Here is an 18,698-nt window from a genome sequence, read left to right on the forward strand (position 1 = left end):
CCAGCAAGTATCTGGGGAGTTAAAATCCCCCCATGAGCTACAGGTCCTGTGATTGTGAGGCTGCTGTCAGCTGCCTGTACAAGGCCTCACCAACTTCCTCATCCTGGTCAGGTGGCCTGTAACAGACACCCACAACAGTATCTCCCATGCTAGCCTGCCCCTTGAGTCTCACCCAAAACCTCAGCTATCTCCTCATCCACTCCTGGCCAGAACCCCATACATTCTAGTTGCTCTCCCCCACCAAGCCTTGTTGACCTCTCTTTCCTTATAGCGGGAAAACCTCAGGAAAGCTCCTGAACACTGAGATCCGCTGCTGGCTGCTCCCGACTTGAAGCAGCTGATCTTAGAGACTGATGTATAATATGTTTAAGTTTCTTCTTGAGAAAATGTCATGTCATTTTCTGTGTAACCAGAGTGTGGATTTCTGTATCTGCATTACTTTGTAGGGACCGGAGCTGTTGCTGACAGTATGTCTTTCCTGGAATCCTCGAGTGTCAGGTTTTTTTGGTTATGATTTTTTAAGGCTAATTTAATATTTCAATTAAAGTGAGATGGTTACTTGTTTACAGTTACTTCATGCATTTGTTGGGAAGAAATGAATCTCATGAATCAGAAAACGTGGAGGAAAGCTCTGCCTTGTTCAGTGTCAGCTTGCTTATGAAATCCCAATTTCATGAAGGATTTGTCAGCTTTCTTTTGTAATGCTTTTTATAATATTGAAACTCTGTGCGTGTTCCGACTGGTAGTAGAGCGCGTTTTTAGCCTTAGTTCTTCCATCCAGAAGGTGTCAAATTCAGGAGTAATAGAGGAGGTCACAGGCAGGGCCTTAATCATTCCTCACAGTGGATTCTTTCATCCTAGTCAGGTGTCCGCTTCTTGTGGAGTGTCTGCGTTTGTGGGGCGTGTAACAGTGGTCAGCTCGTAACCTTTGGAGTGAATCACTGACATGTGACGCACAGCAATGAAGTAAAACATCCCTTGAGCTGCCTGAAGAACTTCTCTGGGGGAAAACTCACCCCCATGACTGCTCTGAAGAAGCTGCGGTTGGCTGGGGCAGACGTGGTAACGGGCTCCGTAAATAAGTGTCAGTGTCAAAAGTGCAAGTGGAGCATTCCCCACCTCTGGTTTTTTGAGTGAGGTGCGTGTGAGTAAACTACACTCACAGCTCAGACATGAAGGCTTTTATTGCCCAGAACAGGCTGCCGGAGGGCTAAAGTACTGCATGGGTCGCTGAGAGCCGCCAGACTCTCTGGAGTGCTCTGAGGTTCCGTTGTGGTAGGAAAATTCAGAATATTTGGGTCAGTGCTACCCCTGCTGTTCTTGCTTCACATTAAAACAGGACACTAAGCTAAATGGGTCGTGCTGGGTGACGTCATAGGTGGCTGCACAGGTGACAGGTGAAGAGCAGCCCCTGCCTTGTGCAGCTCCTCCTGCTGTCCCTGATGGCTCAGGAGCTGCTAGGGCAGGAGTGTGCAGCAGGCTTGTGCCGCTGCTGGGGATGTCAGTGATGGCTGAGGAGGGGACAGGACAGAAGCATGTCCTGGATCTCTTCCCATTTCTGGCTAGCCCCTCTTGGCTGAGGAGCCAGGAGGTGCGGAGCAGGACCACGGCATGGGCAGCTGCTGGGGATGTCCCCTGTGCCTGAGCAGGAGATAGGGCAGAAGCAAGGTCCTGGCAAGTGGAGGTGCCTGTGATGTCGCAGGGGGATGAGGAAATGGGAGGCCAGGAGGCAGCCCCTGGGTTTGCAGCTGCTGCTGAGGTCCCAGGTGCCTGGGGAGTTGGGAGAGCAAGAGCTTGGAGCTGGGTTGTGCAGGGGCTTGGGATGGCCATGGTGGCTGAGGAGGTGTGAGGCCAGGGGCCAGCTGGGTCTTTGCCAAAGCCATGGTGATCTTCCTCTGTACCTGTATTACCACCACTCTGCCTGTCACACGCTGTATTTGATTTCTCTGCCTTTTCATGGATTTTCACCTGTCCTGATAAAATGACCATTTGTAAAGTCACCTTTTCAGATGACAACTGCCCACGCAAAGGCCTTTTCCATCATTCTCCATTTTTCTCCTTCATTTACTCTTTGTCCATTCAGACACCTCTCACCAATGCAGCTGCTTTGAGGTTCAGGGACTACAAGAATTTCAGTAGTCTAGTTTTCTCTCGCCAGCTCTTTCATTAGGTTTATACCTACCTTTGTGTATGTATCGATCTAAGACATTTCTTACAGGATTATCCCTTGTCGAAAGGTGCCATCATTAGAGAAACCTTGTACTTAGCATAGGGTTGAGGAGTGTGTTTTATTGTTGATGAGACTTGGTCATGCTTTATTTTTCTTTGCTTGCCCGTGGGAGAAGTCCTTCTGTGCCTGTGTGCAGGCAGTTCTCTAAGGAAAGCAGGTGGGAGATGGTGCAATGGAGATGTAACAGTTGTCTGCAGACTTGAGTGGAGAAGTGTGAGGTAAGAGAGGAGGTAAATCCCCGTTGGCCAAAGACAGCAATGGGGAGGTAGAGGAGGTGAGGAGCAAAGCTGTCCGTACAGTGTCAGACCTCAAGGGACTGCTGTTCCTAGCTGTCCAGACCTGCTGAGGAGACACTCTGGATCGATATCAATTGCAGAATGCTACTATCACCTCTTCTCTAAAATGAAAATTAAATAAAAGTACACTTTTAAATTAATTTTAATTAGGTGCACTTTTCAATTTTCGTCTGTAACTACATTGTGAAACGATTCCAATAAGCTGTAGAAATCTTAAAGACTTGAAGAAAATTAAAGACAGACAAATATCTCCTTAGGGCTTTCTGTCTTTTAATGAGCCCTATGGAGTATTTGGCCTTAAGTAAAGGAATCTCAGCTCCTGAGAGGAGACTGAGCAAACTGCTCAATTCGCCAGAGTCAGCAGCAAACCCCAAAGTCCCTTGAAGGACTGATTGGCCCCACTGAGGGCCACTGCTGACACAGCCTCCCCAGGGACTCCTTAGAGCAGAGAACTGGAGGCTGTGCTTGCAGGTAGGCAAAGGCCCTGTGCAGGGGGCTGGAGTGCTGAGAAAACCCTGGCTTTGTGTCACCCAGCAGAAAGTCCAAACCCTGACCCTCAGGCCCTGGGCAGGCAGATCCTGCCCCTCATACGGGGCTCAGGTCTCTTCCCGGGGGCAGTGGGGTGTGAGGGGGAGCAGTGCCAAAGGCAGGGAAACTGGACAAGCCCTCCCGGCTTCCCCAAGCAACGGGGAAGGAGAAACGGAAAGTTCTGCCTGGGAGGCCTTGGTGGCAGAGGCCACTGCCATAGCCAAGGGGCCCAAGGCCTTGCTCCTGTTGGGCCTTTGAGCCTTGCCAGAGCCCTCGGCCATCTCTGCTGCAGGCTGTCCTGCACTCTGCCACGCCTGCACCTCTTCCCTTGCCGGCTGCACACACCCATCTTGCTTTCCCACACAGCTCTGCCCTCAGCATTTCTAGACCTTTACTGATGTCTCTCCACCCTCAGTGCCTGTTCCTTGAAACACAAAGCCGTGGGCAGATCCTGACACCCTCTGGGGGAACTCTTGCACCACAAGGCTACCCTTTGAGGGAGAGTTCTTTTTCCTCACAGAATCACAGAATGGTGAGGGTTGGAAGAGCCCTCTGGAGGCCCTGGTCACACTCTTCTTCACACATCCCAGGATACCACTGGTCTTTTTTGCCACAAGGGCACGTCTGGCTCATGGTTAACTTGCTGTCTATTACAATTCCCAGGTCTTTCTATGCAGAGCTGCTCTCCAGCAGGTCAACCCCCAGCCTCTACTGGTGCAGGGGGTTATTACTCCCCATGTGCAGGACCCTACTCTTGCCGTTATTGAAGCTCATGAAGTTCCTCCCTGCCCAGCTCTCCAGCCTGTCCAGGTCTCGCTGAATATCAGCACAGCCTTCTGGTGTGTCAGCCACTTCTCCCAGTTTAATATCAACAGCAAGTTTTAGTTGTATATTTTAGCAAGTACTGCAGCAGATATCACCTAAATGAGAGTTTGAAAAATCTGGGCGAGTGCAACAATCATAGAATCATGGAATCGTGTTTTTTGAACACCTCCAGGGATGGTGACTCCACCACTTCCCTGGGCAGCCTGTTCCAGTGTTTGACCACTCTTTCAGAAAAGAAATATTACCTCATGTCCAACCTAAACTTCCCCTGGTGCAACTTGATGCCATTTCCTCCTGTCCTATGACTTCTTACTAGGGAGAAGAGACTGACTCCCACCTCACTACAACCTCCTCTCAGGTAGTTTTAAAGAGCGATGAGGTCTTCCCTCAGCCTCATTTTCTCCGAAATGAGCAACCCCCGTTCCCTCAGCTGCTCCTCACAAGACCTGTTGTCCAGGCCCTTCACCACCTTCGTTGCCCTTCTCTGGACACGCTCCAGCACCTCAGTGTCTTTCTTGCAGTGAAGGGCCCCAAACTGCACACAGCATTTGAAGTGCGGCCTCACCAGTACTGAGCAAAAGGGCACGATCGCCTCCCTGCTCCTGCTGGCCACACCATTGCTGATACAGGCCAGGATGCTGTTGGCCTTCTTGGCCACCTGGGCACACTGCTGGCTCATGTTCAGCTGGCTGTCGACCAGCACCCCCAGGCCCTTTTCTGCCGGGCAGTTTTCCAGCCACTCATCCCCTAACATGTAGTGCTGCGTGGGGTTGTTGTGACCCCGAGCAGGACTCGGGCACTTGGCCTTGTTGAACCTCCTACAATTGCCCTCACCCCATTAATCCAGCCTGTCCAGGTCCCTCTGCGGAACCTCTCTAGCCCTGAGCAGTTCAACACACCCAATTTAGTGCCAACAGCAAACTCACTGAGGGAGTAGTTGATCCCCTGATCCAGATCATCAATAAAGAAGTTAAACAAGACCGGCCCAAATACTGAGCCCTAGGAGATACTACTTGTGACCAGTCACCATCTGGATTGAACTCTGTTCACCATCACCCTGTGCTTGACCGTCCAGCCAGTAACCTCACCCAACCTGAGCTAGTTGTCATGACCAGAAACTCCACACAACACCCCTTTCCTGTCCTGTGTAACCACCATACCAAATGGAAGCCAAATCATGGACAACATGAAAGCAGATGGCACTTGATGGACAATTTCATGGACATTTGAGAGGGGTGGCCCATAGTTGAAGCAAGGACTGCTGTCTGTAAATACCATGATTGGAAGGGAGTGGTTGTAGAAGAAGGACGTTTGGAGAGTGTGGGACCTGAATATGAGAGAAATGGGATGGAATAATAGGTGGAGATTGGACTGGGCCTGGCTGGGCTGGAGTTACTTCTCTTCATGAAAGCTCCCATGGTGCTATGTCTCAGTTTTGTGACTAAAATAATGCTGAGAACACACGAATGTTCTAGCTGTTTCTGAATGGTGTTTGAAAAGCTTCAAGGCCTGCTCTGTTTTGACTGTGCCGCACCAGTGAATAGAGGGGTGAGGGTGCAAGAGGTTGGGAGGAGACACAAGCAGGCCAATGACCTCAAATCACCATCTTAAATTTTCTTGCTTTTACTCTACGTTTCCTCTTCCCTTGTCCCACTGAGTTGGGGGAGGGAGGTGAGCAAGCTGTAGGGTGGTGCCTCATATCTTGTAGGGTTTAAACCACAACATGGATGAACAAGGAAAGGCTGGTTACAAATGGAAATGTTCAGAGTAAAAAGGTAGTTTGGAGGATGTGGAGAAAATTGAAGAAGGCAAAAACAGGGTTTCAGGAGAGCAGAATTTGACCTTCTGAGGGACCTCCTTGGAAAAATGCCTTAGGCTGCAGCCACCAGAGAAGACAGGTGCAGAGAGGTGTTTGATGCTCAAGGATCTCCTCTTCATGATCCAGAATGTTCCACCTTGACATGCTGGAAGTCACATAAAGGTGGCAGGAGGCTGGCATGGCTGAGAAAGGAGTTACTGGTTGAAACCAAGGATGAAGGGGAAGCCCAGAAAAGGCGGCAGCTGGCTGCCTTCCAGCCTCCTTGGTTCTGTGATTCTGGGAGGAGAGGGACACTCCAGAGCTCTTGGCAGCACTGCCCTCTTGCCAGGAGCTCCCTTCATCCCAAGCAGGCAAAGGCAAGGGCAAGGTTGCTCTGATGCTGAGGAAACCTGGGGGTGTTCCATGAAGGCTACAGGTCCTGACCTCCAGCCTCTGAGAAGGGAGAACATGTCCCTCATACGTTGCTCAGGACTCTCCTGGGGACAGTCTGATCTGCACGGTGCAATGGCAAGCGCAGGTGTGGGACACTGTAGGACATCCTGTGGTGGAGACGCTCAAGGGATCTGGCAAGACAAAAAACCCCCAAGAGAGCCGAGGTCTTTCTCCCTTTGGCTAGGGCTGTTGTCTCAACCCCCAAGGCCTACCAGAAGACCCCTTCACCTTATGTCACTAGCACCTCAGTGCCTCCTCAGCCCACCCAAGACAAACCCAGAAGCAGAGGACCTTGGCCCTGCCGTTGGCACTGCACATCCCCACATCACCCTGCCCCAGGAAGAACCCTGAGGAATGGCTGAGGGACAGGGTCTGCCTTGCAGGGGCTGGGGAGTCAGGGCTTTCTTTTGCTTGATGAAGCACACGAAGGTTTACTCAGCATCAGAGCCACCTTCACCTTGCCTTTGCCTACTCTCCTCACTGCCTCCAGGTTTCTCCTTCGATCAGCCCCCAGAGAGGCTTTGTCAGTAACCTCCCTCAGTGGAACCCATTAGTGCTCCAAGAAACTTTGGAGTTTGCCTCTGACTTTGACTCCTTGAGAGGTTTCCTCAACTTCCCCTCAGTATCTGAGTTTCAAGGACTTGGCACCAAAACCACCAGAGAGATCATTAAAAAGTTTAGGGCTGTTGCTCTGGTGCTGAGCTGGGCTGGGCTCCTGGGACAGAGAGAGCTCCTAGCAAGCAGGCAGAGCTGCAGGGAGACAGCTCTGCCCAGCAGCAGCTGCTCTGCCAAGCGCAGCAGGGCTGAGGGGGCTGCCTGTGGGCACCAAGGAGAAAGGAGCGGGGCAGAGAGAGGTTGAAGGCAGGGGAGAGGGGGAGGGTGTTCGAGAGCTCACTGGAGGAGAACTCTTCCCAGCCTCTGACACAGTAAGTCTCTGGGTGCAGGGTGATGTGTCGGTGGCTCCTTGCAGGATCTGCTGAATGTGTCCAACCTCTGGGATCTGTCTGTGATGGAGAAGAGGAAGCCGGGCTGCAGAGCAGGGCTTCCCTCCTGCAGTGTGAGAGGGACAGGGCATGACGGCTGCCTTCTGGTGGGGATGGCTGTGGGGTGTGAAGGTGGGTGTGCAGCCAGGGGTGCCCAGGGCTGTCTTCCCAAGCTTTGTCTCTTCACCTCAGAGAGCTGTGACCTGGGGCAGGGAATCTGTCATCAGCCACGATCAGCACTCAGCATGCCTTGGTAGCTCCTCATGGAGCTGTGGGGAGAATCTGTGGATGGAAGGAGAGATCCCCAGCAAAGATGCATCTCTCCTGACATATAAACCTCTTCCTTCTGCAGATAAAAGTGACTGAGAGGAACTGGTCTGGGATGTCACCAACGTGGATGTGCTGTGCTCTGCTGTGTAAGGAGAAGGCTTTCCCGAGTGCCAGCTGCCTTCCTCTCCTGTTCCCCATTTGCAGAATATCAGGGTATTGCGTATTGCTTTGTGTTTTTTTCTCCAATTCCTGCTGCTCTTTTTCTTGCTTGTAGAAGCTCTTAGTTGTGGGGGGAGTGGGAGGTATCTCAGATGTATTTGACGCAGAGATTTTGGGAGGCTGTTGGCAATGCAGTATGTAGGACATGGAAACTAGCTGACTCTCCCTTCATGGGCCACTGGGAGTTTTTTTCGGGCACCTGAGAATATCCATGGGGTGAAGATGGGAACCTAGTGAGAGCCCCATTCTCCCCCACAGGCACGCTGCTGTTATCACGTCTGGAGATAGCCTGGAGATGGAAAATGGGGGTGAGAAACGTTCTGTGTCAGCCGTGAGTGATTCTGACACAGACTTTGCTGCTCAGGAGAGCAGAGTTGGAAGGGCTGGGTCCCTCCCTGGCCTCTTCCCTCTCAGACACAGCAGGTCTGGGTGCTGACTCCATCGCACAGGAGTAAATAGGGACAATTGTCACATGGTCACTGAGGCCAAAGCCACTCACTCAGCTGAAGGCACTCATTGCCAGAAACATCTATGTAATGCACGGGCTGTTTGACACCACTGCAATAGCACAGGTCTGACTTCTCTGGAGCCCATGGACAGAGCCCCTGCTCGTCAAACCTGATCTCACAAAGAGGAACTGACCGAAGGTCCCCCAAAAGAAAGAGAAGAGATAGTGAGGGATATTTGTGAGAAATGGCATAAGATTGACTCAGAGGAATCTGTCCTGACTTGTCAATGTGTTCTCATCTTTTAACAGTCTCCCATTGCTGCAGTGAAATAATGTCCAATGCCAGCTCCATCACCCAGTTCCTCCTCCTGACATTCACAGACACACGGGATCTGCAGCTCTTGACCTTCGGGCTCTTCCTGGGCATCTACCTGGCTGCCCTCCTGGGCAACGGACTCATCATCACCGCCGTATCCTGTGACCCCCACCTCCACACCCCCATGTACTTCTTCCTCCTCAACCTCTCCCTCCTCGACCTGGGCTCCCTCTCCACCACTCTCCCCAAAGCCATGGCCAATGCCCTCTGGAACACCAGGGCCATCTCCTACTCGGGATGTGTTGCCCAGGTCTTTTTCATTTTCTTTTTGATGTCAGCAGAGTTTTACCTACTCACCATCATGGCCTACGACCGCTACGTGGCCATCTGCAAACCCCTGCACTACGGGACTCTCCTGGGCAGCAGAGCTTGTGTCCACATGGCAGCAGCTGCCTGGGGTAGTGGGTTTCTCCATGCTGTGCTGCACACGGCCAATACATTTTCACTGCCCCTCTGCCAAGGCAATGCTGTGGACCAGTTCTTCTGTGAAATCCCCCAGATCCTCAAGCTCTCCTGCTCAGACACCTACCTCAGGGAGGCTGGGCTACTTGTGGTCAGTGTCTGTTTAGGCTTTGGGTGTTTTGTGTTCATTGTGGTGTCCTACGTGCAGATCTTCAGGGCCGTGCTGAGGATCCCCTCGGAGCAGGGACGCCACAAAGCCTTTTCCACCTGCCTCCCTCACCTGGCCGTGGTCTCCCTGTTTATCAGCACTGGCTTTTTTGCCTACCTGAAGCCCCCCTCCATCTCCTCTCCATCTCTGGACCTGGTGATGGCAGTTCTCTATTCTGTGGTGCCTCCAGCTGTGAACCCCCTCATCTACAGCATGAGGAACCAGGAGCTCAAGGATGCCCTGAGGAAACAGATTACTTGTTGTTTTTCAGAAGCAAAAAGGAACTGCCCATCTTCTGCATGTTACTCGTAATGGAATGTCATTACTGTCACAGCAGTAGTTTTGGGAGGTAGTTTTGTTCGGTTTCTTTGGTTTTAGATTGTTTGTTGTATTAATGTTTTCAACAAAAATGCCGTCATTTCACATTTTGTTTCTATGTCAGTATCTGCCTGTCTTGTGTGCCCCACAGACTTTGTGTAAATAAGGAGCTGTTCTCTCTGTGTGTTTAAACCAAATAAAGGACCCTGCACTGACTTGTTTGTCTGAGTTCCTTTCTCCCAGATCTTCTCTGGAGCTGCAGGGGCAGCGTCTGTGTGCTGAGGTGAAGGGGGCAGTAGCCACCCTGAGCTGGGTCTGCCTCTCAGCCTCACCAGCATGGCCCTGGCCACCACAGCCCACTTGCTCTGCAGAGCAGCACCACCATTCAGGGTCTGTGGGGAGCCTGGGGAGGGGGTGCAGGAATTGCCATCCAGGTCAGCAGAGATGAGCTTTGTAGGGAAAAGTCTCTGTGGGGAGATGGGATGTCCCGGGAGAAGAGCAGGGCATCGTGTGTGTGCGCAGGGGGGACATGGAAAGAAAAACCCTTTGGTGTGGGTGGCAGCTCAGGTCAGGCTGCCCTTTCCCTGGGGCAAAAGGACCTTCCTGAGGATCCCCCGGGCCAGTTGTCTCTTGCTATCCCGGGGAGCAAGTTTGGCACGTGGGTCTGCAAGGTGCCCGCGGTGGGGATCTCCTCAGCATGCCGACTGGATGAACGTTCTCTGTTTGTGGCCTCTGTTTCTTGCTCTGGGACATGAAGTACACGCAGAGCGGGGTCTGGTCTGTGCCTGTGCTCCATGGACAACCCGGGGGAGCTGCCCAAGGGCCATCCTCACAGAGCAGCCAGTAGCAGCCACCATTTCCAGCACTGGCCTCTCACCTCAGCTCACAGGGGTTGCTTGTCCCTCCACAGAGGGACACCAAAGGACTAGGTCAGGAGTTCATGTTTGCATTGTACAGAGCAGACGTAAGCATCCCCATCGTGTGCATGTGGGGAGGTGATCCCGAGCAAGTACAAGGGCCATCAGCTGTTCTTAGGGGTTCTGTGAAGGCCTGTGAGACAGACAGTGCCTTGAGGTCACTTCCCGTTGAGAGTAACAACCCCTGGGAAACACCTGAATGCAGCCCTGGGATGGGCTTCCTTGAACCAAGATCAGAAGTAGCGCCCTGGCTTGTGAAGGTGCTTTTGAGGCAACTGCTGTCTGAGTATGGGATAGTGGATGAAAGGCCATGTGGCTTGTAGAGGTGCTTGTGTTGTCCTGTTTCCATGCAGATGTGAGTGGGCAGGAGGAGGCAGCTGGGTTGTGCAGGTGCTTGTGATGTCACTTGTGGCCGAGGAGCTCTTAAGATCCCTTCAGCTCTCATCAAGGTTGTTGTGATGTCACATGATCCCAAGCAGGGTAGAGGGCCAGAGGTGTCCCCTGGCATGTGCATCTCCTTGTAATGACCCTGGTGGCACTGTAGCTAGTAGGGCAGGAGCAAGCTCATGGTTTGTGCAGGTGCCTGTGATGTCCTAGGTGGCTGAGCCCCGTCTTCTGCCAGGTTCTGGCCTGGCCGATGTGAACAGCTCCTGCCACGCTGCTCCTCCTGCCCAGGGCTTTGGCTGGAGAACAGACAGACCCGAATTTTGGGAAAGCCTTGCTGATCCAGAGCAAAGCCATGGCAGCTCCCCTACCCTCTCCTCCCCTCCTGTCCCTTCCCCTTCTTTCCCCCCTGCCTTCCACCCCTGAGCAGGCTCAGACCCCCGGTGCGGACCTGTGTGCTACATCAACTTATGTCTTGAACACCTCCACCACTTCCCTGGGCAGCCTGTTCCATGTTTGATCACTCTTTCAGGAAAGAAAATTTTCCTCACCTGTAAACTAAACCTCCCCTGGAGAAACTTGAGGCCATTTCCTCTTGTCCTACCGCTTGTTACTTGGGAGAAGATACCAACACCCAGTTCACTACAACCTCCCCTCAGGTAGTTGTAGAGAGCGATGAGGTCTCCCCTCAGCCTCCTATTCTCCAGACTAAACCACCCCAATTCCCTCAGCTGCTCCTCATAAGACCTGTTCTCCAGACCCTTCACCACCTTCTCTGGACACGCTCTAGCACCTCAATGTCTTTCTTGCAGTAAAGGGCCCAAAATTGCACACAGGATTCTAGGGGCGGCCTCACCAGTGCAGAGTAAAGGTGCAGGATCACCTCCCCACTTCTGCCGACCACCTTCTTTCTGATACAGGCCAGAATGCTATTGGCCTTCTTGGCCACCTGGGCACACTGCTGGCTCATGTTCAGCCGCCTGTCGACCAGCACCCCAAGGGCCTTTTCTGCCGGGCAGATTTCCAGACACTCATCCCCAGCCTGTAGCGCTGCGTGGGGTTGTTGTGACCCAAGAGCAGGACTCGGGCACTTGGCCTTGTTAATCCTCACGCAATTGATCTCAGCCCATTGATCCAGCCTGGCCAGATCCTTCTGCAGAGGTCTCTACCCTCCAGCAGATCAACACTCCCACCCAATTTAATGCCATCTGCAAACTCTCTGAGGGGGCACTCGATCCCCTCGTCCAGCTCATCAATAAACATGTTAAACAAGACCAGTCCCAATACTGAGCCCAGGGGGACACTGCTTGTGACCAGTCACCATCTGGATCGAACTCCATTCACAGAATCACAGAATCAAAGAATGTTTGGGGTTGGAAGGGACCTCGAAATATCATCTGGTCCAACCCCCCTGCCAGAGCAGGACCACTTAGAGAATGTCACACAGGAAGGTGTCCAGGCGCCTTCTGAATGTCTCCAGAGAAGGAGACTCCACCACCTCTCTGGGCAGCCTGTTCCAGTGCTCTGTCACCCTCACAGCGAGAAAGTTTTTCCTTATGTTTATTGGATTATTCTTTAGGGGTTCTATAGCTTATGCTACAAGGGTATGATATGAATCACCAAGCTACCTGCTAATGTGTGCTACTAATTATCGAAACCATATACACAGTTCAACATATTTTTGTGGCTCTTGCAGCATCACCAGCCAGCACCATTCTTGTGGTTTATCTCTTAATCCCGATGTTCCATCACTCATGTCTGCAAAGTCATCAGGAGTCATCAACTCCTGTTTCTGTTTAATGAAGGTACTGATGTTGATTTTGGGAGAAGAGAGCTTCACTTATCTTAGTTGGACACTTGTTCTTCTCAGTAAGGGTAGGTGATAAGTCTTGGGTCTGGAGATAATGACGCAGCAATTATATGCTAATACTGTTCTTGGCTCCCCAAAGGCCTGTGTGGTCTCACCAATCTATATCATAGTTTGAAGAATCTCTCGGCCCTATCCACCCTACGGATCCTTTCTGGGTGGAATGGAGGTACGTCATGTCAGGGTTGTCAATATACAGATGGCAATGTGGCCCTGAGGGTCCAACCCGGCACGTGGGATTTTACTCACGAAGATTTAAGGATGCTGAGAGGAGATATGGTGCTTGGGAGAGAGGTTTGTTTGTGGTTAGCCTGGCTCTCGTAGAAGTAGGGAAAATCGCACGACAACAACCAATCGTATTAAGAGGCCTGTTTAGAGTTATAAAACCAGTTACTACCGGGACCTCCCCCTGTGACAGAGTGGCCCAGAGAGCTTTTCGGTTCAAAAGAGGTATGCCCAGATCGAACACTATTGTAACATTTTCTCAGGGATCGAAAGAGCTTTAAAAAAACTGACTACAGAAGAACTGGAGAGCCGGGACGGCAGCCAAGATAAACCTGCCTCAGTCATTCGGGTGGCCTCTCCTTTCTCCCATGATCAGTCAGTAAGTGCTTGTTCACTGACGCTTCTGCCAAGAGAGAAGGAAAAGCGTGGAGATATCGGGCAGTGGCACTCCATACCTCCTCCGAGCAACGGATTGTAGCAGAGGGAAAGGGCAGTGCCCAAGTAGGTGAATTAATGGCAGTGTGGAGCGTTTTCCAGCATGAAGCACAAACTCCTTCTCCTGTCCATGTTTATACCAATCCCTATGCTGTCTTTAAGGGATGTACGGAATGGCTTCCTTTCTGGGAGCAGAATGAATGGGAGATTAACAGAGTTCCAGTGTTGCAAAAGGAAAGATGACAAGACCTCTTAAGCACTGCAAGCCGAGGGAATTTTGCTGTGGGATGGGGAGCTTCTCATCAGGGAGATGGGGGTTCAGCGGGGGAGTGGAAGAACAGAGGTGATGAGGTAGCAAGGCTAGCCCCTGTGCAAACAGACCAAATGACAGAGGATTGGGAACGCCTGTTAGAATGGTTGCATGTAAAGCACAAACACACAGGGGCTAAAGACTTGTATCATGAAGCCCTTGCCCGAGGCTGGCCTGTCACCACAGAAATGTGTAAAACCTGCACATTGCCTGGGAACAATGTCATACACGGCTAAAAAGGCACCCTTTAGAGGGTGACCCTCTGCATTTGTGGGAGGGTAGAGGCTTGTGGGATGCCTGGCAGGTGGGTTATATCGGCCCCTTTAAGAAATCAGAAGGAAAACATTTTGTGCTGGTGGGAGTGGAAATAGCATCAGGACTAGCTCAAGCAGAAGCCTTTAACAAGGCTATGTGAGAAAACATTGTGAAGGCATTGCGAGAATGGTTTGGAGCTTTTCCAAAACCCCAAGAAATACAATTTGATAACGGTTCCCATTTCACCACCAGAGTTTACATGATTGGGCAGGAAGTGAAGGGATTAAATGGACCTTTCACACCCCATATTACCCACCAGCCAATAAGATTGCAAAAAGAACTAATGGTCTCTTGAAATGGCTTTTGAAACCACAAAGGAGAAATTGCAATGTCCGTCCTCGGTGGGAAGCAATTAAAGGAGTAAATGACAGATGAGGGGTAAATGGTTGCCCCAAAATCACCGCCTTTTGCCCAAAGGCTCCTTCTTTGGTTCCCTTATCAAAGGAAACAAAGGACTCTAAGAATCCAGCTCACTTCCCAGGACGGCCTTTACTGGTGGAACTTCCCATCATGCGAAGCGTACCACTCGTGCTAAAAGCCCCACTAAGTGCATATACACGGGTAGCCTCCGATGCCCTGGGAAAGGAACATTGGATACATACTCACTGGATAGTTCCATCATTTTAACTTTCTGCCTCTGAGAGGAAAGCTCTGGTGTTTCATTGTTGCAGGAGAACTCCGATGGACACTCAGAACAGGATGAACTCCTTGTGGATGATAATTTGGAGGGCTAAATTTTAGAAAGACTGATCGTTTAATTGGACTAATGATTGGACGGGTTATAGTTTTCTGCATCCTACCACTAACCTGTAACCAAAAGAATGCAGAATGGCCATGGTCCCAAGCTATTGTCAAGTCCACCAGCACTCTAGCGTACTATCCCAAGGACCGCCTCCCAACCTTAGATGCTGTGGTAATGCATGACACTGAGGTGTACCACTTAAATGAATGGGAGTGGGACAGAAAAGACCAGGTTCATGCCCTGACTGGAACAATTGGAGAAAAGATACAGATAAGACGCAGAAAAGTGGAAAATTTCTCTATGAAAAAGCCTCCTCAATTGTAATTTCTGGAAATCTTTTGGATCTAGATTCAACAACCCAAATTCACCCCAGCATCACAGCCAAACTCTGTCCTGCTACAGAGTGGAAATGCAACAAACAAGTTTCTCTCATCATGCGTTGCTTACAAAAGTCTGTCGGTAACTTCACCTTAGACCCAAGTACTGACAATGGGGAAATCACCAAATCCTGTATTAATGAGCAAGGGGATCGTTGGTACAACTTCACTTTGACCAAGCCTGTCTGTGGAGTGTGTAATTGGCACAGTAATCCGGCAAACCGGTCAGGCCTATTGGGCCTAACATTCAACTTCAAAATAAATGCTGTAACTGAGCCTCCAGTGATGCTTGTTGCAGTAGTCACACACCATGGCATAGATACCGTCTTCACACTGGCTGACAAAAGTGAAGTTATACCCTCTTTTATGGTGGTATAGGGTGACGACATCACAACACAATGCAGGTATTGATGACTAAATCCCTCATCGAACCCAGAAACATTTATGGAATTGAACTGCATGGCCCTATTTTGTCATGTAAAAATCAAAACCAAGGTTGCTGGCTAAACTTGACTGCTGCACAGCACTCCCATAAGAACATGTGTGGCAAAACCAATACAAGATACTGGGGGGAACTTAAAATAGATGTTGTAATACCTACCGCCCAACCAATTGTTGTGATTAGTCCAAAAATCTTTGGAATTGGACCGTATGTGATCAGGAATACGGGCTAGCAACCAACGTTGTTCAATCCGGTGTGGTCTCTTAAACAAGTTGAGTTGCTGATGCAAAATAACGTCTCAGAAATTCAGCCAGCTTGCTCACCTTTCCTAAACACTTCTTACGAGGGGTGGGCAACCTGGCTGCAAAAACAAGCTCCTTCCAGGAGACAAACACAGAGAGACCTAACTGGTGTTTTGGGAACAGAATTGGGAGTTCTGAATAGTATCGATTCAGAGGTGTTCATGAAGAAATCAGCTACCACGACTAGTGATCTGGCCAAATTGCAATGGCCTTTATGATCTTCCCTGTTGGCTTTAGGAACTAACCAATGACTGTTATCAAAAATATTACCAACATGGGAAAAGGTGAATGCAAAGGGCCACAAAATGATTGTGGACGCACTTGGTGTTGTCCAAAACGACCTCTCTTTGGCTCTCAGTTGTATCCAGGCTCAACTGTGGATGCAATAGGTAGCCGCCTCAATCATAAGAGAAGGTGAAGAAGGCACTCTCCCCACTGAATTCGGAAAATAATTTAGGACAGTGCCACTGACTTCAAGAAGGAACACCAATCCTGGTGGAATCTGGTAAACCTCACTTATGACCCTGTCACAAACCACCACAACATTTGTGCTAACCGTACACAGTGCGTCAATATACTTGATTCATCCTGTCATTGCATTAGGATTGAACCACAACGGAGCTGCACTTTATCCTATTGAGCATAAAGTCTGGGCCCGAAAGGTGGATGAGAAATGGCAAACGGTTGATTTGGAGTCTTGTATTGTACGAGAACAACAAGGGCTCATCTGTGAGAGTACTGCAGTCCGAGCTGAGCACATCTGTTTGGACACTGAACAAAATATTTGTCATTTTGAGATTCGTCCAGATGGATCTCCTGAAACTGTACCTGGGTGTATTGGCAAAGGCTGTGCCTGCTTGAGGACTGCTTGTGAGTCTGTATCCGTAGATGGGGTAGTTGTGGATAGTAGGAATGGTTCAAATTTCTGTGTTTGTGATTTTACTAAAATCACTGGATGTGACTTTTCTTATCTAGCCCCAGCCACATCCCACCAACACTTGCAATCCAATTACACACTGATTCACAAACTGCTGCCTACATCCATTGGGATGAATCTCGCTTTGGACAGGCAATTGCTACAAAACCAGGATTTGATCGAGATTTTGGAAAAGGTCAGGGAAAACGGGCACAAAACCTTGATAACTGTCCATCACAATGTGGAAGAAATACACCGTGTTATGGAAAGGGTGAAAAGGGATGCAGAACACAAATGGTGGGACACGCTTTTCAGATGGTCACCTACTGCTACAGGCGTCCTCAACAAGTTGCGTCACCCCATCATTGTCCTCAACAATATTGGTTTTCAATCAGTTTTGTATTGTCAACAACACTCTAGGTCATAAATTGGAGAATGACAAATCGGTTGACACGATTGGCATCCGTACTTAACGCACATGATCTGCTTAATGTCCCATCCAACGTGGACATCCCTAAGTCTGTTGACACCAGGCGGATCGCGTGAGAAGAGGACATAAAATCATTGCAGGCTTAAACCCGTTAATTTCTTCTATAAACTGTTTGATAAAATAATAATTTCTGGTAAGGCAATTTTTTTGGTGAAACAATTTGATTTTGTATTATTATCATTGTTACTCTTTCTCTCTCTCTCTCTGGCTCTCTTTGAGAACTATGCCACCATCATGTGGTCCTGACGACAATGCTGAGCCATGGGGTGGTGTAAGAATCGGTTTGAAGAACAGCATTGTCTCAACCTTGTCGTCAGGGATATAGACAATAAGGTACCCCAAAACTTAGAGTAACATCTTGACATGAGTCTGCAGCGGCCTGCCTGAGACACAGTTGCTGATCCCGAGATTGGAATGCGGTACGAGCGCTCCGGGAGGGAGAGCTGCATGGCACCAAGAGTGCTGTGCCGTTCTCCGGTGCGGAACAAGCCTGAGCTGATCAGGTGGCTGCATAACTGCCGTCATGAAAGACTGATCAGCATCGACGGAGCCAAGAAGAGGCGGAGATATAGAGGAGGAGCAGGGGTGCTTCTTGGCATAAACGATGGCTCCTCAGCACCCGAACTTTGGAAGCTTCCCCCACCAAGGATCACAACGATCGTTAGGACTGGCGGGACGCTGCCTGGACCTGGGACCATAGGGACGCCTTGGACCCCTGGTGGTAGCTATTGATCTCTGTCCTCTTTTCACTTTTAATTTTTTCCCTTTCGTTTCGACCTTTTACCTACCGCACATCGCTTTACTGGTGAAAAATAAAGTTTCAGTCTTTGATTTAAGCAAACCCCTTTGGCGTGGTTGCCTTAAATTTGCACTTCAAGATCACAGCAAACGAACCAACACGAGTCCACGGAGTGGACCATGACATCTACCACACCAGATTTCCCACCACCTCTGACGTCACAGGCACCTTCACCGTGAGTTTCCACCACCATAAGCCTGCTTCCAGTGCCTTCCACGCTGGATTTCCAACAACCTGTGCAATCACAATCACTGCCATGGCAAGATGCCATGAGCACAGGCCTGTGTCCAGATCCTGCCACATCACATTATTAAACTGCCTGTGCCATCACAGGCACAATCGCCGCAAGCTTTCACCACCATAACCCTGCTTCCAGAAACGGTCACACAAGAGTTTCCACCACTGTGACATCACAGGCACCTTCACAGCAAACTTCCACCAGCAGAAGCCTGATTCCAACACCTCACACATTTCTTCAACTACCTGTTGCATAACAAGAACATTCACAGAAAATTTCCACCAGTATAAACCTCCTTCCAGCACCTGCAACACCACATTTTCAACCTCCTCTGACATCACAGGCACCTTCACAGCAAACTTCCACAGCCTTAAGTCTGCTTCCAGTGACTGCCACACCATATTTTCTGCCTCTGTGACATCTCAACCACCTTAACAGCAAAATTCTACCAGCATAAGCCTGTGTTCAGGGCCTGCCTTGCCAGATTTTAAAGAACCTCTGAAATCACAGGCACGTTCACTGCAAGATTCTAGCACCATAAGCCTGATTTCAGTGACTGTCACACCAGATTTTAACTTTCTGTGA

General features: G+C 50.1%; 1 protein-coding gene across 1 annotated transcript in view; it reads left to right on the top strand.

The window, feature by feature from the left end:
- The window catches only part of LOC147412879 (olfactory receptor 14A16-like), an 83,125-nt gene extending 73,777 nt beyond the window's left edge, over nt 1–9,348 (top strand). Inside the window, exon 4 of the mRNA XM_086480758.1 lies at nt 8,705–9,348. Coding sequence (XP_086336884.1) covers nt 8,705–9,348 — 644 coding nt within the window. The remainder of the gene's footprint in view (nt 1–8,704) is intronic.
- The last annotated feature ends 9,350 nt before the right edge of the window (nt 9,349–18,698 follow it).

The sequence above is a fragment of the Leptosomus discolor genome, unplaced genomic scaffold (genome assembly GCF_034619465.1).
Source record: "Leptosomus discolor isolate bLepDis1 unplaced genomic scaffold, bLepDis1.hap2 HAP2_SCAFFOLD_35, whole genome shotgun sequence".
NCBI classification, from domain to species: Eukaryota; Metazoa; Chordata; class Aves; order Leptosomiformes; family Leptosomidae; genus Leptosomus; species Leptosomus discolor.